Genomic DNA, 25,428 nt, shown 5'->3' on the forward strand with positions numbered 1-25,428 from the left:
TAATGATAGCATTCTTCACAGTTATAATAATTGATACTAAGTTATTGATGGAGCAGTTGAACACAATAATGATGACTGGAAAAAATTGGGATAAATATAAATCAAGATTGTCATACAAAACTTATTATTTTGATGAAATTTATTTTTAAAAAAGAATAAGAGAAATATTAAAGATATATTAATAACTTTCATGTTGGAAATGAACTCATGAAAATAACATTATTATCTATAAGAACTACGAGAATTTATTATAAAAAAAAAGAAACTACTATAGCTACTGATTTCATCTGTTTCAATTGAGTTTGCTAGAATTTGTGTTGCTGATAAATTTTATTTTTCCATCATTGAGTTCTTTCATTTTGTTTTATTAAGATTTCCATTATGAATACAATGTCACAAAATTGAATATCATTGGCAGATTTCTTTAATATAAATATAAACTCAGATCATCATTATAGTTTGAATAAGTTTTGAAATATTTTTGGTTTTTCATTTGTAACGATGAAATTATGGAGTTAAAGAATTATATAAAAAATGATAATTAGTAACCATTGTTAACAAATGTAACATGATCAGAATGTCAAAGATGTTAAGATAATTTCACTCCTTTTCATTTTAAATATATTACCCCTAATTGAGAGGGGAAAAAAATGCTTAAGTATTTTATTCTGGTTATATCAAGCAATACTTTTTAAAGAATATTTTATGCAAATATGAATATTATATTCAGAAAATAGATATACTGAAATTTTTATAAAATAAAATTTAACAAAAAATTGTCGATATTAATGCCACACTCAGTGTGTTTTTTATTTTCCATATTAATATGTATAATGTTAAAACATTATATTTGAAGAACTTTAAGCAGTTAAGTTAGAAATGAATAGTTTGGAATATCCATATGACCATAGAAAATTTCATATTTTTTAATATAAATTTATTTTATATTGATCAAATAAATAAAATAAATAAATATATATATAAGAATTTATTTCAATTTAACGAATATGAAGAAATTTATTTTGGATTTTACTTTATTGAGTAATATTATTTGATATTGGAAAAATTAATTTTTGATTGTCAAAATCTTATGTTTTAAATTATTATTATTTTTTATATTATTGAAATGATCTAAAAAATATATATGAAAACTAAAACGTTAATTTTTATCTTGTTAATGATTATTTTTATTACATTAGAACTTCTAGATATAAGTTAAGTACTGTATATATACAGTATATATCAGGGATGGCCAACACGTAGATCGCGGTCGGACCGGTCGACCGCAAAGGTTTTGAAAAGTAGCCCACGAAGCTAAAGTTGAAGAATTTGCTTTCATTTAAATTAATGTTTAAAAATCTTAATTGGATAATTTATTCTTACAATAATAGACTGTCTGTGCAACGTACCCATACTATTTGTATTTATCCCGATGAACAATGCAAATGAATGTTAACTTTTAAATTAATTGTAGTCGCGATGCATGCGCATATAAATGGCAATTGCATAAAATGGCGCAAAATCATGTGTCAGACAGTAACGTGACAGCCCCTGGCTTCAAACCACTTGTTACTCCTTGTTTGTGCACTTGAATTTACTTTCAATTTTAGTTTTATTTATTTATTAATACAGCGAACAGAAGCAGGTATGTTAGTTTAGTAATTATTGTTTTAAATGTTATTAATATTTATCCCTATTATTTTAAAATGAATAAACCAAGTACAGGCCGGAAAAAAATAAAAACTTATCATTATTTATTTATCATTATTAATTATTTATTAAAATATCTATGAAAAACCTTAAAATTGTTTGTCCATATTCATAGTCGCCCGCAAACTATATTTTACCGAAAAAATAGCCCCTAAGGGATAAAGGTTTGGCCACACCTGGTATATATTATATGTTGTTACAACCAATGTCCAAAGTTTAGCCAATTTGCAAAATAGCTGACCACTTTTAGTTATGGTCAAGTTGTGGCTAAAGCCCAAAATATTAATATATAAGAATTTACAACTACTTTTGGCTTTGGTAGGCCAATTTGCAATGCACCCAACAATCAATAGCCAGTTCAAGAATTGTCCCAGGAAAAGTGGTCAAAGTTAGAAGTTTTGAGTAACTGGATCATGTAGTTATAAGAATTGATCATACCAGTTCTAACTCATGTTATTACCACTGAAAATCTTTCTAGTTTAGTCAAAGTAGTAAAACCACCATTTCAAAAACAAAGAGAAAAGCTAATCCATGTTCAAATAGCTTTATTTAAGTTGAAAAATGAAAGCAAAAAGTCTTTCAAGTTGAAAAACACATCAAAGAGAACAGTAGTAACATTTTTACTGTTGAAAAAGTCATAACAAACCAAAAAATGTATTTACAGTTGAAAAAACATGAGAGCAATCTTTTTGGTAAACAGTTTAAAAATGACACAAAAGAAAAAATGGTTTCATTTGTAGAAAAACCATTTCTGCAAAGTTAAGCTCTTTTTAAGTACAGCAAAATCAATGCCAAAGCTAAAAAATCATCAAGAAAAATAAAAACTTTTGAATTACTGTTGAAAAATTACATTGTTAAGGAAAGAATCTCTTTAGTTACAATTAAAAAATTACATCACAGAGAAAAATAAGTTATCTTACTAGGATGAAGGCCTCTTTACTTTTACTTGTTTCTGCAGTCTGAACTGTTGTGACACTTTGAGTTATGTAATGTATTGACTCATTTGCAGTTGCATTAATTTGTTAAACACTTGGTAGCACAGGAACTCTGAAAATCTTCAGCCTCCATTTAAAGATTGAGTTTATGACTGTTCTTAATGATATTCATTACCTGGAATCAATTGCAAAGAAAAATGATTCAGCTCCACGAAACTTCTACCTTTGGCCACTTTTTCTTGGACAATTCTTTAACTTGCCATTGGCTGTTGAGCACATTGTGAATTGGCCAGCCAAAGCACAAAGTTGTTGTAAATTCACATATATTTTGGGCTTTGACCACAAGACTTGGCCAAAGCTAGAAGTGGCCAGCCATTTCACAAATTGGCTAGATATTGACCATAACATATACAATAATACATTGTTTATTGTATATCAGTTGTTAATGTTTTCAATATATTCTATGATGACTTCAGGACCAATTGTATGAAAATTAATAAAAATGAAATGAATTTGAAAAGAAGCATTTGAACTGATTATTATGTTGCTAATAAAGGAAGATTATGCAAAAAAAAGGTAGCAAATTTACTGAAAGTTAATTTGTGATAAAAGTTGTTTATATATAATACAAGTTATAAAAAGTATATATTATTATTATATGAATTTGTTTTTACTGCTGTTACTTCAGTTGTAGATTTTTATGGTTTCAGTGATCTTTATTTGGCTGTGTTTTCTTATAAATTTGTTTTAAATTAATGTACTTTAGAGACTAACATCACTAATATCAAAGATTTTTTAAAAATTTTTTAACAACCCCATAGTAATTTTCTAGGAAACATAAATTATAGCTTAATTAAAATAACATAAATAGCAAAGATCCAGTTTATGCTTATGAGGATAAAATTGCATTGAAAGGAATGATTTTTATTCAAAATGTCATCCAGAACAATAAAAGCTTAAATTTATGTGAATTCGGTTAATGTATATTGATTTACTGTAATGCAGTCACTCCTAGCCTAATTTATATTCAAAGAATTTTATAAATTTTTATATATACTGGGTGTTCAGAAAATAACACACTATTGGAGCCACCTGTACAGTACACCATCTGTCAAAGTTAGAATGAAGCCCAGTAAGCATCATATGCAGTGTTTTGTCAGTTGTTATATTACAGTATTATGCAGAATTATGCAAAAATTTAACAAAATCTAGGAATAGCAACTTTTGTACCACATACGTAAGATACTGTTTGAACAATAACTATCAACTTGTTTTAAATTGGAAACATTTTAATGGAAATAAAATTACATATGTATTTCATGAGGTGTTTGAAATGTATGCCTTGTGCTACTTGATAGTATGCAAGGCAACTCATAAATCTTCCTCAGTCATTCTAAGATGGTTGGCCATTATCTGTGCAGCAATATCAATTATGCATTGACATAAATCTGTAACATTTTCAACTGCTATTCAATAAATCCAGTCCTTTATGTAGCCCAATAAAAGAAAATCTAATGGCCTCAAATCAATAGAGCAGGGAGGCTATGGATATGGACCACTTTAACCAGTCCACATTCTTGGAAAAGTGGCATATAACCACTCTAACTGGAAGACTTCAGTAGGTGGGAGCTCCATCATGTTGGTACATTTTCTACCAACATGATGGAGCAAGAGCTATATCTGCAAGCAGTGATCTAATATGATCTACTAACAGATTCAAGTACTTTTGGTAATTAAGTATGCTGCCAAGAAAAAAAAATCAAGTAATCATTTGGTGAACACTGCTGATGTTGAGTGGACTTCACTCACAAGTGATGCAAGTTTTCCTGAATCCATTAGCACACATTGGTAGAGTTCACCTCAGCACAAACGAAAAGGATGTTTCATCCCTGAAGCAAATTCACCTGGGAAATGTAGGGTCCTTGTTGCCAAGATCCATAAATATTTCTGCAAAGTTTATCCTTGCCTTGTAGTCATCATGAAGAAGCTATTGATGAATTGGGACTTGTAAGGAGGATAACAGAACTTCATGAGAATTATATGCCCAAAGGTTGACCCAATTCATGCCTCCAGAGCCACACAGCAAATGGACATAGGTTTACTGTGAATATGGCTATGATGTCATAGCTGCATTGTCCATTGTACAACCCCTGGACCTCCCAGGTCTAGGCATATCATCAAAGTCGTTCATGTGTCAAAATTTAATACCAATCTTAAGATTGTAGTATGTTGGGGATAGGGCTGATTTAGAAGCAATGCGTAGAATCACATCATGACATCTCTTGTACTGCATTCTTGAAGGTAAAGTTCTAACATCTTGTTTATCTCTGCCATAATATATCTCATTCTGTCACAAACTGTTTGCACTCTGCTAAACTGACCTTAAATACCTGTCTGGAATAACAAAATAGTACCCCTGCAGACACAGTAATTTGCATCATTGCCATAACAATGAATGTTACGGCAATGATGCAAATTACTGCCATAACATTCAAATGATGCAAATTGAATGTTAATTAGTAATTATTGAAAATTAGCATCAGGAATTACACATCCACCAAAGCCGAATTATCGGGCTAGAGTCGGCTATAATAAATAAATAATTAATAAGACAATTTGGCACTAGAGCTTGGCGTTAGGCTCCATCTCTTACTAAAGTTAATAATTATAATTAAATTAAATAAATAATTTGGAACTGGAGGAAAAGAAATCAGCCCAAAGCGGGACTCGAACCCGCAACTTCTGCACGGATAGCAGAAGTTATTTATATATTATAGCTTATATATACTGGAGGAGGCGATCGGACTGAAGGTCCGGGTAGCGTAACTGGTAACGTGTCTGCACGGATAGCAGAAGTTGCGGGTTCGAGTCCCGCTTCGGGCCGATTTCTTTTCCTCCAGTTCCAAATTATTTATTTAATTTAATTATAATTATTAACTTTAGTAAGAGATGGAGCCTAACGCCAAGCTCTAGTGCCAAATTGTCTTATTAATTATTTATTTATTATAGCCGACTCTAGCCCGATAATTCGGCTTTGGTGGATGTATAGCTTTGTAACGGGTTAGTCGTTATTTATTTATATTAGGAATTACATTGGCAACTTTTGAAAGCACATTGCAACCATACAAACTGCAAACCTATTACAGACAGGAGGTACTGTACAAGACCACCTGCCAGGTTAATGTAATTAGGTACACACTAAGAGCACTCCAATGACATTAAGAATGTCAAAGAAGCAAGAATGCTGTCCAGCAAAGCACTGATAACATCAATGCTTTGCTGGACAGCATTCTTGCTTCTTTAGGTACTTCTATGATGTGTTATTTTCAAACATCTTTTAGGAGACTTTCTTTCAGTATTCCATTATTCATTTCACTTAGATTATAATTACATTTGAAATTAACTGAGACCAAAATAATAATAAATGGTTTGATGTTTATGATAGTGGGCTGAGAATCACTAACCTAGAAGTAACCAAAAAAAATCTATTCTAAAAGAACTCTTATGCTCTAAGTTTAGATTGAGATTGAATGGATTGTTATTGATTCTATATAAAATTCTTGGATATTAGGTTTGGAATGCGTAATGAGGGGTATCATCTCTTCTGTAAAATAGCAACATCTTTGAGAATCTAAGCACAAAGTTAGCTGAGTCGCTGAACTCTTATATGAACTAAAATCTATCTTTTTATTCTGAATATAAGAGATATTCTCAAATCAAGAGTGATAGAGATTATTTAGAAAGTAAAAATAACATCATAGATTGAACAAACATCAAGTGCTTATGGGATTATTGTTCAGTATATTTAATATACAGTCATGTATACCAGCACATTTTTTTTCAAGTGAAAATAGTTTCTGATACAAAATAAAACTTTCAAGGTTTATGCTCCAGTGTGCAACAGGTGCACAGAAATGGCCCAGGATAAAGAGGACCCTGAAATGACGTATCAAAAAATTATAAGTATTATATTTTCATTTTCAAATTTTGCCTCCATGTGGACTAATTCTGTAATATTTTTGGTTAAAGTTAAATGTAACTATTTCTATTGTATTTATTTTTTTTTATTTATTTTCCAAAAAAGAAGGGTAAAAAAATAAAATCTTGCACAGGACACTTGAAAAGCCAGTTATATATGGCATTGGTCTCAATTACCCAAAATTAACAATTTTAAATTGCAGTTCAATGATACCATTGCATGTAGCTATTTAAGAAGGCACTAATTGTTTTTTTTTTTTTTTTTTAGCTTAGAGCCAAATAGGTATAAATAACTACAGAAAATTATTACTTGAAATGCAGTTTTTTCTCATGTTTCTTTCTTAATTGGATAATGTCATGTTATTTAAATTATTGGGTTCTTTACAATAGTGTATAAATTTAAAATTCATAATATTTTAAGAAAAATGAAATTTATTAGTTATAAATTAATTTGTCAATTATAAATGTATATTCTTAAATTTATAATTAAAAAAATGAAAAGATAGTCAAATCAATACTAAACAATTAATGTAGTACATTCAAAATAAGTTTTATTAGAAAAATTAATTTATTATAAAATCAATTCAGTATGTACACAAAGTCAATATCTTTTCAGTATTATCTTGTTTAATAATTGATTATCAATCATTATTGATTTAAACAGAATAAAAGACATTGTAATTTTAAATAAAAAGGATTTTCCTTTCTATTTTCCTTTCTGTTATATAGTGTTTATTTGTTCTTTTATTTATAGTGTGATATTAAATTTATAGTTAAAAATACCATTTTATTTATAAACCATATTTTATAATATGGTTTATAAATAAAAGAGATCTTCATTGTCTCATTTTAATTTGACATTTTTAAATGTGTGTATAAATATTTATGAAATTAATCTAAATTTAGATAATATACAATTAAAATATCAAAATGTATTAATGATATGAAATATTTAAAACTAACATATGAAAGAACATAAATGGCCAAGGTGGTTAAGGTATTAGCCTACTACTTGGGAACTGGTATCAAATTCAGGCAGGCAAAACATCTCAGGAATTTTTCGTGGATGATCGATCACTATCAGATATATTGGGCCCTCTTCTCAGTGTTTGGCTGTTGCCATTGTGGATCTGGCTAAATCCATGATTGGTATGGAAAAAAGCTCTCTTAGCACCCAAAGGACAGAAAGAGCCAAAATGTCTCATATGATATTATTATTGGGCTGCAATTTAAAAAAAATTGTAGACCTATAAATTCCCACTGTTGTCTCCCTGTGCATCTTTCCTTAACCTTCGAACAGAGTTAGATAGATGAAATCTGAGACCAGATATGGAAACCTTGGTGCAGGAAGCCTCAATTAACTACCGTATTTTACGGACTATAAGACGCACCTTAATTTTTAAGCAATTTTTAAAAAAAATACCTATAGGAGGCTACGGACTATAAGACGCTCCTGAATTTTGGAGGCAATTTTCAAAGAAAAAAGTGCGTCTTATAGTTCGTAAAATACGGTATATATGAACTTCCGATGCAAACCAGAAGTAATTGTTTTAATTCAAACTTTTTCCCTGAAAGCAGTTAATAGATTCTATTGTTAAAGGAAAAGTATGATGTACAGGGGCAAGACACTATAGTACTAATTTGAGATGGGAAGCATATATTTTAAATTAAATTAAAAATATGATTCAAAATTGCAGCCTGTCATTGTGACGATGTCACAATAAATAATTGCTCATTATTATTATAATTGCAGTTATGAAAATCGAATTATCAAAAGATGTGTTATACTGTATTGATAATAATTGATAAAATGTATTGTTAAAATTTATAATAAACATTTTTTGCTAATAATGTAATTGAAAAAATACATGATACAAATTTGTTTTATATATTAATGTCAAAACATCATACAGTATGTATAAATACGATTATTCTTACCTAACACTGATTATTTTTACTATTAAATTTTACATTTTTTATTTATTTTCAAAAGACACTGTGGCCTTTTACAAGCATCTCAAAAAAAAAAAAAAAAAAAAGAGTTAGTTGAAACAAAACTATTTAATTTCAACTATTCAAAATATAATAATATAAAGTAGCAGTTGAACAGAAGAAATTGCTAGAAAGAATCTCATATGTATAATTGGATTTGTTTTTTAAATTATCAATCTGTTTTAATTTATTCCATGAATTGCTTTATTCAAAAGTTTATTCTCATTTAATAATTTGACTATGAATATATTTGTAAGCAATCACACAAATTCAAATTTTAATGTGAAATTATTCATTACATAAAATACAGTAGAGCATCGATTATCCGACTTAATTGGGGACTGGGGTTGATCGGATAACTGAAGAGTCGGATAACCGAAAAGTATGAAAACATACATTATTAGTATAGTGTATTAGGCCTGGTTTAAATACTAGCCTCCCTTTCACGGTCGAGCCATGCTGCCAGCTAAAACATGCAAAAATTTAACAAAAATAATAATAAAGTAGCCAAGACATAACCAAATATTGTAGCGCCACATCAATAGCGGACATTTGAATTTGCCGACTAGAACGCGGTCGGTTAACCGATAAGTCGATTAATCGGGGGTCGAATAATCGATGCTCTACTGTATTATCATTAAATATGATGACATGATATTAGTGAGAAATGTCAATAACAATTCCCAGAAAATGTCCATTTTTTAATACTCATAGTTTTCAGGAAAACTTAGTCATTGAGACAAAGTGAATATGAACAAATTTTTAACTGCTAGTAAACTACAATATTCTAGATACATGATTTAGATTAAAAAACTCAGAAATTGTAAATAAAGCATTTTTTACAATAAAGTTGAACATTCTATTTTATTATATCAATAAAAAGAATTTTATTTGATAGTTTAAGCCAATAGATAAAAATTGCACATCCATACTTTTTCAAATTAAATCCAAGTAGAGTTACAAATAAAATTTATGAAGACAATAACTACTTTTATTCCAATTCCTTAAAAAAACCTATGAAATTTATAATAATTTTTATAATTTTCTATTGTTGGTTCTACAATATGACTGAAAAAATTCTTTTGTATAAATTTAATTTAAAAATACTTCCTATATTATTCATAATATTGAATAGAAAATTTTAAAATTAATTTTATTTAGTTTTTTTACAATGAAAAATGGCACAATTCAGCACTTTTTTAAAAACGGATCAAAATTACCATCTCATTTTTATAAAATTTTTATTTCAAGAATATTTAATCACTATTTCTAATTTACCTAATTGAAATTTCAAAATAATAAAATCATTTTATTAGAATTGATGATAATGTTGATTTAAAAAATTAAAATCTTTATTCAAGTTATTTTAAATATGCATTAAATACATTAAATATTTGAAATACATCATTTAGCATTAAATCTGAAAACATTCTAGTAATAGATTAAGAAATGTAATTGCAAAAGCATTAATAATCATAAAGAATAATCAGTAAAATATAAAAGAAAATATTGATTTGTGAAATTAGCTATAGTGCATTTATATCAAAATATTTAAATCTGATGTATACTTCATTAATATGTATTATTTGAATTATCAAAAGACACTCAGAATTTCTATTTATTATAATTTAATGTGCTTTATAAAAAGGAAATTTTTGCTCTTTTATGTTAAAAGTTTGTTACAAGTGTATTTTAGTATATAGTTTACTAAATTATATAATATTTTAATAAAAATATTTTCATATGTAAATATAACTTATTTAAACATATCTAAAATTATTAACATTTTTTAAAAGTTTATCCTACAATATTTTATCTATTGTTAATTAAATCACATTGAACTAAAGCATTAATAATTTATCTATAAGCTATATATAGCAAAAGAGTACAATGCAAATTCAACAAAAATATCAACTAATTAAATCAAAATATTAAAAATAATAATAAAGATATTTTTATTTTATATTCTGTTTAAATATTTAATAGATCAAACAAATCATTAAATAAAATTTTAATTTTTATTTCTACTATTGGCCTTTTGATACATAACTAATAGAATTTTTTTCTAATAAAACATGGTGAATATAATGCATTTTTAATTTTCAATCTTGTGTATATTGATAAATACAATCTTCTACTTTTGGCATATTGATACTATTTGATTGATATTATACAAAATGACTCCAATTGCATTACATAAATATTCTAATTTTATAACTGAATAAATTTATATATGACAAAACATATGAAAAAGTAGTCATTCTTACAGTATAATTTTTTTTTTTTAATTTTTAGTAATAATAAAATTAGTGATTGTATTTCTGCAACATATTCCCTATTTGTTTTACTAATTTCGAAATTACTGAATTTAAATAAAAAGTTATGCTGTAAGTTCTATTGATAAATTTAAATGTGTTTTGTATAAAAAAAATTGTTTTAAATTATTTTTGGGGAATTCTGAAGAGAAGGTTCCTAATATTCTCTTATACAATTTTCATTGGTATAAAAGTTTTTAAATTCTTAAATTTCTTATATTAAGGAAAAATGATTTAAATGTTATTAGAATTAGAAGAGGAATAATTTATAAACTAACTAAATATTTCTAAAAATGTACACAACAATTGTTTTTAAATAAAAAGATATGTATTAAAATTTTATAGTTAAAACTTTTTCAATATATAATATATTGAAAAATTAAATAATATTGATTTTTGTATGTGACATAATAATGTATTCGCATTCTTTATTGAAAAATATTCTTAAAGTATAATTTTATTTTAAATTATAATAATTAATTAATTAAAAATATATATAATTATATTTCTAGCATACAGATGGCGTGGAAAACAGTTTATAATAGCATCCCAGCAAAATAAATTAATAAAATATATATATAAATTTATTAATTAAATCGAATAAATTTTAGTTTTTAAAAACTACTTTTGATAAATTGCGCGTAAATAAAAATTTTTTAATTATATGCAACATTAATCATAAGGGAAAATATTTCAAATATTATAATTCAAATAGGATTTTTATGATAAATACACAAATTGAATATTTTTAATTAAAATTTTATTAATTAAATAATTTTAGGTCTGGCACGAATTTACGATAAATTAAATAGCAGTATACGAGAACAAAAATTGATAATATTAAAGACGGTTGACAAAGTGTATGTAGTAAGTCACGGATGAGGAAAGAGTACGCATGCTCGACTGTGACTGGGTTCCCGACTAGGCATGTAACTCATCCAATCTATCCTGTAGTAATTGCTTGGTACAATGAACGCATCACTTCGACTGTCTGCAGTGTGACGACCACATCTCAAGCCGCTGGGCTATGCTTCGTCCAGAACTCAAGACATCAGCCACCACCGGCGGACGGTTTGATTTCGACGACGGCGGAACATACTGCGGTGGCTGGGAAGATGGTAAAGCACACGGACACGGAGTATGCACTGGTCCAAAAGGTCAAGGAGAATACAGTGGTTCTTGGCATTATGGATTCGAGGTATCTGGCGTATACACATGGCCGAGCGGTAGCACTTACGAAGGACAATGGCAAAACGGAAAGAGACACGGTCTGGGTATGGAGAGCCGCGGAAGATGGATTTATCGCGGAGAGTGGACACAGGGTTTTAAGGGTCGTTACGGGGTCAGACAGAGCATATCTTCCGGAGCTAAGTACGAAGGAACGTGGGCTAATGGCTTACAAGACGGATACGGATCGGAATCTTATGCCGATAATGGTACGTAACTTATTTTTTACTTATTTATTTTTTTTAGGAATTACAAAATCGCATTCAATACTCTTCTGTTATTTTTTAATTTTCAATTTACGATTTCTCTTTGTCTACGAAAACATAAAAAATATGTATGCAAACGAAAAAAATCTTCAAAATTTTATATAAATTTACCAGAAATATAAAAAAATATTAAGTATTAGTAATGTTTTTGTAATTTTTATTGTAATGTAATTCGAGAATTATTGTGTTCATATATAATCGGAAACATAGCTATCCTTCATAGTATGTTTACATTAAAAAAATCATCCTCGCGTATACTAGAAAAATAAAGATCGTGGTTTGTGTTGACTTAATTCATTGATCGCTACGTGAAAGCAGTTCTCTTCCATCAATGGTATTGTTAAGTCTATCTAAGGTTTCAGAGCATCCGGTGTTCGAATTGACCTCTTTATCTATTTTCTCAATTAAATACAAGCGTCGTGCTCCTGTAAATGCATTTTCTCGGCAAATTGTTATAGATATACAAAGAAGCAAAGCACCAAATTTTCACCTCTCGTACAACTATTATAATCTCTGTATTGTATCAGTAATATTTAATTGAAACAAACCATTCATATTTAAATGCCGTATAAACATGTAACCATAACGTTTATTTATATTTATTTTTTGTTGCTATAAAAAAAACTAAAACTCCCGACAAATTTACCTTATCTCAGAGACCATCCCAATTCCTGTGCCTTGTTCTATTTACGTCTTGGAAGTAGATAGTTCTTTTCTCCAACAACTAAGTATATTTTTATAGTCATCGTTTTAAGTAACAGCCGAAGTATTTAATTTGATTTTTAAAATCGTAATCTATTAATTTATGTGATTTTAAACTTTGCGTGACCTATTTACACAAGATCGTATTACGAAAGACGTTTACTTAAAAATAATATTGCTCGTACGAACTTCGTACTTGAGATAATTTTCTTTGATGGATAATCTGTCCGTCCTGCTATAGAAAAATCATGAGCTCTAAATTAACCATACTGATTTAACCCCTAATTTCTATAACCCCTCACAATTAGTAACTTCTGTGCAGTCTCGAAATATTGCTTAAAAAGTAATTATTATATATGTGATGCTAATAATTAAAATCTTTCCAAATGATATCGTTATTGAGAAAAACTTCTAACTCTTTGAGATAAGCTATATAACTTCGTAGCATTTTTAAAGTATAACCCACACCCTTGGCTTTCAAATGACCCGACTTACTAAACTTAGAACGATACGTTCCAATTTTAAATTCCTACATTTAGCTGAAAAGTGCTGCAATCAAAGACGCAGATATTATGCTTTCCTTCTTAAATACTGTATTTTTCGTATATTTTTATGTGGCTATCGATCTGTTTGTATGAAAGGTTTGCATGGTTTTGTATCGGACTAGACCATTTTATAATATTTCTATTGATTTTATTCTTCGTATTGTTTATTCAGTAACAACATAAATTCCCAACATTGAATTTGTGTATATATATATATAAGAAATAAATTAATCTTGAGACCCAATCTCTCATCTTTATCGTACGATTTCTATATGTAAATTCATATGAAAGTTTTTAATCTTAAAGATAAATATCTATAAGAATTATTCATCGGTTTAAAAGAAATATGAATGCATTATTTATGTTATAATACTTTATTGTTATTGATTATTCAAGTCCAGAGGATTAAACAAATTATAAACTTTAAATTACAGGATTTACCTGACAGGTTGCATTGTAAATAAATTATTTGATGAACAAAGACTGTGTTAACATTATGCAAAAAGAAAAATCTATATTCATAAAACAATTTTTTTTAAATTTATTTAATTTTCTCATAATTAATGAAAGGGCGTTAATGAAGGGCTGTTAAATTTCTAATGCAAATCTTGCTTAAAATAAATTAAAGACTCAATTCTGAGTTTTTGTTCCTAGATATTACGATATCGGGCGTAAATAACAATTATTTTCTATGACGTATTACATCATTAGCGGTAAAACGACATGTTGTTAATCCACATAACGAGGAAATATAAACGATTTTATTACGAAAGACTCGATGTTTTTGCCTAGTTTTGTGAACTGAAATAACTTTATTATTCTTATTTTAATAAATATTTAAATAAATAAATAAGCTGAATGAACAACAGGGCATTAATGCGTCATCCTGTGATTTGTCCGGATTCGAATACAATTCAGACCATTTGATTTTGTATGGGTAATTTAATCCACGAAGAATCAAAGGGTATAAACTGTAATTGTAATTCAGGTCGAGACCTCGTTCCTCATTCTTCACTCACATCGGCGGACCAGACTGCGAATTAGGCCTGCTCCTAACGAAAATAAATTGGGGCCAGCCATATTAAAACTGTGAATCGTTTTTAAAAAGTTTTTAAATCATTTTATATATATATACAATAGAAAAATCAAAACAATTTGACAATAATGAAATATTTAAAAAAAAATAGTTTAAAGTATGATATTGATAATTAGATTATTAATAAATGGAACGAACAAGAAAAGGATATTTAAAAATTCGAGTAATCCAGAAAAATAATACGCCACGTTAATTGGTATCGGTTGTCGTCGTTATTGTGATTATTTTTATTTTATTTTTTCGTGCAATTACAAAAAATTATCATTTATAAACGATAAAAATTCCTAATGCGTGTGTATTATTTCAAGCGAAATTATTGCAAACATTAGAAACAATTTCTGCGAATATTGAAAGAAAAATAAATAAAAAAAATAGCGAAATACATTTTATCACCACTTAAAAAATTTCTAGGGATTGAATAAGTCTTCTAGGAAGTGATCTTTTTATAAATCACATTCCTTGCTAGATATCTAATTACGTTGTCGTCTAATCCGCAATAAATCACTAATAGACGCTTTTTAAGCCCTTGGATTGTTGAGTAATTAACATTGTTAGATTTTATAATGTTGTAAGAATGAAATGATCCTTCATTCCCGTTCTTAACATTCTATATTTAACACAATGTTTTATATTTATGTAACAAGTAAATTTTTCTAAAATACTGACTTTCTTACATGTTTTTAAACATAAATTCCTAATGTATTTCGAACATACATTCTTAACTCAGCATACTTAAGTGCGCTGAGCGTTAGGAATAATTTCCGACTGAAGTATAGATCGATAAACAGCTTTAAGCTCTGTTTTTATTTCGTTTTCTTTTTAGTGTTATCATTAGAAAATTTAGTGTCTATTGTCAGAATTTCGTCGAGACTATACAATCCGGTTGCAATATAAACATTTTATTTATTTATTTTTAATGTCGATAAGGCATAGAAATTATCAAATTCATTACCGATCGATATATCATTTTTATAATGGTGATCGTAATGATTGTATTTGGATGAGTTTACGGATTAGTATTCATTTTCACCTGATGCTGTATAATGCGACCTTGGCACTATTCTCATAGAAACCACAATGGATATAAACGTACTGTACTTTACTCTGAAACGACGTCATGTTCAATATGCATGAACACTGGAAATGATCCAATCGGAGGAGAATTTTTGAATCAATGAAACACGTGCTTTTTTTTATTTTTATTTTATTATTGTTCTACAACTTAATACACGTGAATGGCGAATCATATCTCGAATTGTATGATTTGATTCTTTCAACTGTGTAAATAAATAAACGACGTTTTAGGAAAATATACTTATGATGTCATTTTGTAAAAATAGATGGACTAACTCATCATCCTTTTAAGAAAAATTCTCTCAAATTCCATTAAGATTGGAGATAATAATATTATTATTATATACTTCTAACTATTATAAATATATTATAATAGTTAGAAGAGAGTGTTTCTGCTTCTATTAAATTTTAAAGATAATCCTGTTACGTTGTAAAATTTTAAACGGAATTCTATTCGAAGTTAACAATTTTTGTGTGTAGAATATCGTGCTTTTTGCTTAGATCACAAGAAAAAGTTGTTAGATTTTTGAGTGGTAAATTTTTATATATTAATATATGGATGTAGAAAATCATTTTCAAGGTTGAGGTGTACTTTTATGTATGTCAGCCAACCTTTCGTGTTTGGCGGTAAAATCAGCCGATCTCGGTTTATATGCCGGAAGAGATGAGCTTGATTGACAGCTTTAGTAACAATACACCAGATGGTGATGACGATTGTGTTATTTTTAGGGATATCAAGAGTATACATCTTCAAAAGGAAAATTTTATTTATTTTTTCTTAACAAATTTATTAAAAAAACCTTACTTTTTAACAGAAATTTAATACCTTATATACGATATCTGCTCTTTAGACTGTAAATATTGTTGTGATAATGTAAAGTGACTTTAATTGTTTTAAACAAAAACAGTAAAATTAAATATATAATTTTAAAATAATGTGTAGGAGGAATGTTTATGCAGCATTTCTTTTTTAGTTTTATATTTAATGGAAATAATGCATTCGTACAATTTAATAGATTTTATGCTTATCATTATTCAGAATTGTTTATATTAAATTAGATATTCGCAGCATACATAATTTTTATTGGAATTGTGTTTGTTGAATAAAGATTTGTAAACAGTTAGCACAATACTAAAGAGGAAAAAACTTAATAATTAACACTTATGAAGACATCAAATATTTGTTGTCTTCATTATAAAGTTAATTTTAATGGAAATAAAATGTATTTTTCAGATTTGTAATCTGCTCAATATTTAATTTAGTTTTAAACGAGATTGTAATTAAAAGTTATTTAGAGTTAAAATGCTTGACGGGGATTATAGAGTTTTATCGAAAGTCAATAACAAGACAATTTAGTAAGTTGGTTAGAGTGATTTGTTTTTCTTTTTTATTTCTATTTGTTTCAGGGACATACCAAGGACAATGGATGAGAGGCATGAGGCACGGATACGGAGTGAGAACCAGTGCGAATTTCGGTCTGGCGTCGCATCATCGACAGAAGGCGACGACGGGTACATCTTTGTCATCACTTCCGACCGAACCCGTTGTGGACGTCACAAGCGACAGAGACAGAAAAATGGACGATTTTCGAGGAGGTTTCGTATTAAAATCTCGTAGCGACGAACCTCCGGCGAGAAGACGTTCCTTGGTCGAAAAATCGACCAATTTTAAAAAATCGATACTACAGGTGAATTAGTAAAGTAACACTTTAAAAAAAATGTGTTAAATTACATATTTAGCTATTTAAAAAAATACATTTTAAACTACCTAAAAAACTGTTTTTATAATAGTTGTTTTTTTTAAGATTTAATGAGCATAGTTTTCAACGATAATCATCGAATTAGGGACTTTCCTGAGTGAAGTATTGAAACTTGTTAACAATAACTTTCTGGGCATCGCTTCGTTCTCAGTCACTGGATATAAAAAGAATTGGATCTAACCCAAGCATACTAGGAATTCATAGTCTCCAATAGTTCCTAGTCCATAAGTTCTGTGTCGTCGCTGACACAGCGTTCGCCCGGAATATTTCGAAACAATAACTTTTGTTTATGTAGTACTTGTAAACCTGAAAAATTTTTACAATGGAGATCGGTTTCTTTCTTCTAAATCTGGATTGCTGAAATCGACCAAATGCTCGTCTAATCGCCGCATAACATTTAATCGAAAACGTTTATTATTTAGACTGTTAAATAAAAAATTAACCAGATTTTTGAAGCGCAAAAACAGTTTTGTTTGGCTAGATGAAAGTAGGAAATTGCGTTTGTGTCCACTCTTGAAAACGAATGCATCATAAATTGTCGTCAAATGATGATAAATGTGTCGTAAAAGAAACTCTGTAGGAAAATTAAATTTACTCTTACCCTACTTAATCTGATGAATAAGTCAATTAGAAAGATTTACAGAAAGACTTGTGTTTGGAAGTTAAATTATTAAAACCAATTTTCCAACTTTAAAATCGAGCATCTTCATTTATATTCCTTAAATTGGCACTTACATAATTTATATAAATCTGTCTAGATAAACAAGATTTCGTATTAGAATTGCTTTTTTTAAAATAAATTTGTTATGCATCTGTTTTAATTCGTTTTCGTGTCATTATATGCATGTAGTTATATCATTCCTAGCCAGTTTAGCATTAATTAAATTATAGATTTATTTCCTTTAGGATAGAATGTACATCATTAGCGACATAAATGAACAATTATAATTCGGAACAGTATTATGTTTTGATGGTAGCTTCCTGATGCATATTCATTAGTATCTGCTGTTTCCTATATCGAATGTTGTTGACAGAATCTTTATTCTGTTCTGGATCACGTCTCAACGAACTGTAACAAAAGATCACGTCTGGTCTTTTTCAGTTTTTCTTTTTTTTCGTTGTTTTTTATATATATATATAGGCCTATATATTGGTGTCTCATCCAGAAGAGAACATGTTATTGTTACGGAGAAATAGTTTTGGCTTTTCTGGAATAAAGCCAAGACAGAATTACCAACAGTGCACGTGCACTGTCCATTTTTCGTTTTCCATTTTGAATTTTTGTCTACATGGATGTTTGCAAATATTTTGATAATTAAAAATTGCTAAATAATTTATTTGACCTAAAATTTGATTATAATTAGAATTTGTTCCTAACAAAGTTAATAAATCTCATTTGTAAAAATTCTTCCATGTAAATTATCTTAAAAATTCTATTAATTTAGGCTATCTAAATATTTTTCTATTTTGTAAATAAAAGTATTGATTCTATTCTAGTTAACGGCATTCTTTTTTAAAAAAATGCGTGTTTTTCAGTTAACTCTGTTGGAATTTTTTATCCTCTGTTCCTTTCTATTGAATTCTTTTTATTTAACTATTATGATTTTGAATTTAATGAATTAACAAAAACTAAAAGGATGTCGCTTAACTTATTATTTGAAAGTCCGGTCTGATTAAAAAATTGTAAACTACTTATTTAAATGAAAAAAGGTCAACTTCTAAATTCTTATAAAATTAAAGTGACATTTCAAGAACATTTCGATATTTTTAAGCATAATAGCATCTTGATATAATTATATTACCTATAATTTAATTAAAATTAAAAGTAGCAGAAATGTAGCCTTGACTACAATAATCAGATTTGACACTTTGTATTTAGAATTTAATAATCTAGTTTTTTTTTTACTCGGTAGGTTATTTAATCTAAGGGAACCATCTACCTACTGTAAATATTATTTTCTGATAATTTAATTTTGTTGTAGGGTCTCCGACTAAAGAAACAACGAAGTACCGGCGACATCGATCGACGTGGAGTGAGTTCTGTTAGAAGTTCTGGTTCGAATTTGAGTTCGGCCAGTTCGGAATCTAGTCAGTCTGGCCTAACACAAACATCCGTCCATACAGACAGCAACGCTAGTTTCGTCAGTCAAGATGATATAATAGATTCCAACGTTATCGAAACTTACATGGGAGAATGGAAGAACGACAAGAGATGCGGTTTTGGTATAGCCGAAAGATCCGACGGTTTAAAATACGAAGGGGAATGGTACAACAATAAAAAATATGGTTACGGTGTTACTACGTTGAAAGACGGGACGAGAGAGGAAGGAAAGTACAAAAACAACGTACTGGTGACGTCGGGAAAGAAAAAGCATCTGTTCCTTCTCAGGTCTGCGAAATTCAAGGAAAGAGTAGAAGCAGCCGTTAATGCTTCTATCAGAGCTTCGCAGATTGCATTACAGAAAGCCGATATAGCCATATCTAGGTAATATTAGAAATATAGTGTTATTTAGGCTACATATATAAACTCGGATATGTTTCCGCCTTCTTGATATCAAAATATTTACAAAACACGAATCGTTTCTTCTCCTTTAGTAAACGGAAGTTTAGATTCGTATCGTTATGTAAGTTTAATGTTTCTTTAAAAACTAAATAGGTCTACACGAGAAAAAGGAAAGTTCACACAAAAGAAAAATAAAGAATTTTAAAAACTCAGGGTCATTGATCGCAAATATTGGCCAACGTTTTACGTCTTCTATATTGTAAGAAAATATTTTTAGCGTGTTTCAGATTAATTAAACGCCGATTTCTAAGTAATTTTAACTTAAATTTTTTAAAATAAATTATGAATTTTTGTAAGTATTCATATTTTTATATTTGTTTATTTATTTAATAGATTGGAGTGAATTTCGAATTTATCTGCTAATTTATTTTTATTATTTTATGGGTTATTTGTAACTATTAATTGTTTGTGTATAAGCTGCTTATTGAACTTCACTTTCAACCTTATTTCTTTATCAATGAAATAATCTAAAACAGTGTTAAAGTTTATAATTTTTATTCAGAAATAAATATTTATAGCTCTTGAATAGCTTGAAACGTGTGTGATGTTAAAAAATCGATTCTGTTTTAAAAATTAATAATAAGATTATGGTATTGGAGGAACTAAGTTAGGCTTGGCACAATTCCAGTGAAGATAAAAGATTTATTTTAATATATAATAAGCATTTACTGTGCAGTTTTACTTATTATCATTATTTTGTATAGAATAATCATTGTAATTTTATGGCATTCCAGTCGTTCTAAAGCATTTTAGCTTCTAGGAATGTTATCTCGGTTGGTAATAATAATGTAGATTTCATAAAATTCTAAATTAAATTGTGTTATTATTTTTAAGATAAATTTCAATTTGTTGTATATTATTTTAAAAAATTAGGACAGCAACTGCTAGAGGTAAAGCAGAGCAAGCGGATGTTAGTGCACTCCACGCTCGAGAAGATATGGATATTGCCAGACTTGTAGCTAAACAATTTGCACCTGAATTTCATCAACCAGGTATAATAATTTTTGATTGACTCATATAATATCGGAAGTAATTTTATATTTAAAAAGTATTCAAATAATTTAAATCATTTTATAAACTACTGAAAATCATGTGCATTGCTATTTACATATACAGGTAAAAATTGTGAAATTCATATGTATATTTTAGTTTCTTTTATAATTTAACAATAAATCATTCAAAATTTGTGTAAATGTTTAGAGCCATTTATAAGTTAAAAATAGATTTAAGGAATTATCTCGCGCTTATCACTTTCGTAAGTTTTGGATTTAATGTATAATTTTAGATTGATTTTCTCATTTTTGTTAATTTTAGGTACTGATGCTCTGAAACGGAAACTGAATGAAAGTCGCGAGCCTTCGGAGGCTAGACATCACATTCCTGCTAGAGAACAAACTCCAATCCTTCAACACCAACATTATCCTCCGACGCCTCATCAATATTCTAATCAGCATCTCTCTCAAGTACCTCATCAATATTCTAATCAACATCAGTCACAACTTCACTATCCCAATCAACATCATACTCAAGCACCAAACCAGTACTCAAATCAGCTTCAAACTCAAGTACCAAATCAAAACCAAGTACACAACCAATATCCCAATCAATCGACGCACCATTTCCAACGCAATAGACCTTCGTATTTACAAGCAACAAGGGAGAGCAGGTATGGAATAAGTAGTCTGGAAAAGCCAACAATTAATCATCCAGATATCCCTCAGAAAAATGTGAATGTGAACTATTTAGATCCTCTAAATGCGAATAAACAGGACCAAGCACGAATCGATCCTTCAGAAAGAGTTCAGCCTCCAGGATCGGTGCGCAGAAATCCTAGTTACCGTGCTGCAGCTGGAGATCCCCATTATACTATTCAACAAGCCATCAATGATCATTTCGATCATTATCAATACGATGCCAAGCAACAAGGTACTAGAAAACCCCGCGCCATTCCTTCTTCACCTATAAAACTCGCCACTAGTGCCATTCCCTCGCAAAGACAAGGTACCGGTTACGGTGCTGATTGTACTCCAGATTCTGGTGTATCCGAAAGTATGGACAATGAAGAATCCTCACCATTGCGTAGACGTATCAATGTGCCTCAACATATGTATACAGAAGCTCAATCCAGTCTGTTGAGTGTTGCACCTAGTGATATCAGCGATCGGGGTAGCACACCTAGCCTAATTAGTAATGCACAACAAGTTCGGGAAGAGGATATACAACAGAATTTTACCCCACTTACCGGACCTCAAAGGACAGCATCCTTGTATATTAAGCCCCCTAGCAAAATGAAACCTCCACCACAAGCAGTTCCCGCCAATAACGTTTCGGCGCTAAAACGAAAGAAAAGTCTTCCAAATATTGCAAAACCTACCGAGAAATTGAAAGTTATGCCTCGAGAAGAGGTATCTGTTCTTAGTTCGATAAGAAGAGGAGAAATGAGAAAAGAACAAGCAACTGCTGAAAGATTGCGTTCTAATCCGTTGTTATACCTTGTCAATCCTGACGTTAAGGTAGGTAATTTATCCGATAGAAAAAAAAAGTATATGTATATACACACAATGTTCAATAAGTCGTGATTTCGATTTCAGGTTAGCGTCTCTTAGGGTCGATTACCAATAATATAAATTGAATTTTTACTACCGCCATCTATTGTATAAAATATAAATCAGAAACTAACATCGTCTATTAGTATAAACGTAAATAAAGAAATATAGGGCACTTAGGTATATATTATTAAGAGTAATTCGCGTTAAAAATTCGGTTAATTGTTTTCCTTATTAGAAACGTATTTTAACGAGTTTAAATCGTTTCGGATTCGGCAACGCGATCTGGGAAGCATGCCATGGCCAAATTAGTACATGAGAAACGCAATTTTAGTCTGCGAATAGCTACTGTAAATCGACTATTCGCTCCTGGTGAGACGGACACGTCCCAATCGCCTTAGAAGGGTGGTTGACGATATTGCGAGGGGTAAATGTTTCAGGTGATAAGAAAGACATTTCAGAAAGACGGAGAGCATCTCGCTATCTTCGCTATAGTAGCTCACCACTTAATGCAATGTGTTCGAGATATTTACGATATCCTTCTTTAGTTTGGAATACTTCGATATTTAAAGAATACATCGCCAACTTTTATGAAACTATACAACTTGATTGATCACTCTTTTCGATCTGGTATCAGGTGTTATTGCACCCTACTGCAAATGTAGTAAGTGGCGACATCTGTTGAGGAAAAAAAACACATCGAGATGTACTGTACGGTACAGTACGTGGTAATAAATCAGTGACTCGCAGTGTCGGTAACATTAAAAATATATTATGATGTCAGTCTCACTTAACTGGAATTTTTCTTAGCAGAGTTATTGACCTTTAAAAAATGAATGTATGTGTTTTATCCAAAAAAAATTTCAGTTTAGTACGAATTTAATATTATATATTTAGCGTAATTATATTATATATGAAATAAGTGTATTTGGTTGTAATAATTAAATAATGTATATATGATTTTTTTTTCTCTTTAATAGGATTGGTTCTCCAGACAGCAGCTGGTTATGCTGGTGTTATTTGTCAATATTAGTTTAGCTATTATGTTTTTCAAACTTCTAACTTAGCCATCCCAGATTTTGGAGCTGGATTCTTCAATAAAGATTAAAGAAAAGAGTCGGTTATATTCGAGAAGTTGATCACCGTTTAATGCAATCATGTGCATCAATTTTTTCCATTCTATGTATAAATCTAGGTGATTAACATCAAACTCCTCGAATATTGTATATGAGGTTTTTTTATAAATTGCTGGCTCTTGAAATTTTTGAGAGTGAAACATTTTTAAGTTACAGACTGTACAGTTTGTTTCCTTTTTTGTCTGTATATTCCTCTCCCCTCTGTTAAATTTGCATTTTAAAATTTGTGATGATCAGATTGGTGATGAAATAAAAAGATTTTCCTATTATAATATTGTTAGAAATTACAGCTATTCCTAAAAAAATTTGCAGTTATATTCCCAAATACGTCCAATATGGGAGAAAACAAGAATATTTGTACTATGACTGTGATCACGTGGGACATATCTTATGATGTTATTGGGTAAGGGAAAGTGTCTTTTTGTTAACTGAGTACAAGCAGTGCCACTTTTTATTGGTTAATGAATGATATTACTGCCAAAATTTCAGCTGTAATTGTTGCTATTATAATGTATGATATAAATCAAATCATTTAAAATCAAAAACTCTGTATTCCTGCTTGATATGTCGCTTGTCTTTGTGTTTTTCTAATTGCATGGAATGTTGCAGCAAGTGTGGCAAACCTTCTGGAATTCAAAAAGCTTCTGTGTAGCAAATACAATTGTCAGAAATTTTGTCAACAGAAATATTATTTGAAAGCCATTATCAAATGCAATATATATATATATATATATATACATCATCAGTAACAATATTGCACATTTCCATTATGTGTCATTTGTTTTTTCTTTTTAGCATATGTTATGATTCGTACCAGGAAAATTTGTGCAAAAGTATTTTTAAAAAGAAAATAATATATTATAAATATAAATATATACATGTGTATGTATACCTTTTAAAACTTTTCTAAATGCATCACTAAAATGTTACAAACTGTACACTGTACTTTAAATTATTTAAATTTGATCAAATTAGAAAAATGTGTAGTTTATTTGATTTATATAGTAGTTATATATTTTCTGTATCCTTCCATTCTGTATCAAAAATATTGCATGTCTAAAATTGTGTCCGAATTTATTATGGACGGATGTGTCAGTAAGCATAAAAACTGCTAGAAATTTTTATATCTTTCAGTGAAACTGAACTATTTCTTCATATTTCCATAATTATCTAAAATCTTACTATAAATTTCTCCTTGTACAGTGATATTTATACACTGTTAATAATGTGCTACAGATCTCTATTAATAGAGTTTTGTGTGATGAGAATAAATTGCACATTTCAGTTTTTTTTTTGTTTTGATTTTCATATTTCCTTAAAAGAATTATAACAGTGATTTACATGCATTTATATAAAACAATGTTTAAAATATCTCAATCTAAAATTTCATGAAATATAAAGAAGTCAATACACAATATACGTTAATATATACAAATACATTACAAAGATTATTCATTAAAAAAATTATCGAATGATTATATTATATATAATATTTAAGATGAAGACGTTTGAAAACTTTTTATAGCGCTTTATACAGTAAAACTTTTAATATAATGTTATTAATAATTCTAATTATCAAAATT

General features: G+C 29.0%; 2 protein-coding genes across 2 annotated transcripts in view; one reads left to right on the forward strand and one right to left on the reverse strand.

The window, feature by feature from the left end:
• csul (protein arginine N-methyltransferase 5) overlaps positions 1-25,428 on the reverse strand; it is a 324,839-nt gene that overhangs the window by 98,736 nt on the left and 200,675 nt on the right. The gene's annotated exons all lie outside the window — the stretch shown is intronic.
• LOC136990279 (junctophilin-1-like) lies at positions 11,833-25,135 on the forward strand. The gene is made up of 6 exons (XM_067288665.1): positions 11,833-12,366; positions 17,248-17,528; positions 19,583-20,085; positions 21,037-21,155; positions 21,478-22,676; positions 23,690-25,135. Exons 1-6 carry the CDS (start codon positions 11,958-11,960, stop codon positions 23,774-23,776), a joined length of 2,598 nt encoding a protein of 865 aa, XP_067144766.1. The 5' UTR covers positions 11,833-11,957; the 3' UTR covers positions 23,777-25,135.

Source organism: Centruroides vittatus, unplaced genomic scaffold, assembly GCF_030686945.1.
Source record: "Centruroides vittatus isolate TY-2023 unplaced genomic scaffold, ASM3068694v2 scaffold_899, whole genome shotgun sequence".
NCBI lineage: Eukaryota > Metazoa > Arthropoda > Arachnida > Scorpiones > Buthidae > Centruroides > Centruroides vittatus.

Coding starts and splice junctions, on each gene's coding strand:
- LOC136990279 (XM_067288665.1), top strand. CDS start 11,958: ATGCTTCGTCCAGAACTCAAGACATCAGCCACCACCGGCGGACGGTTT. Junction 17,529..19,582: donor TTAAAAAATCGATACTACAG/GTGAATTAGTAA, acceptor ATTTTGTTGTAG/GGTCTCCGACTAAAGAAACA. Junction 20,086..21,036: donor GCCGATATAGCCATATCTAG/GTAATATTAGAA, acceptor TTAAAAAATTAG/GACAGCAACTGCTAGAGGTA.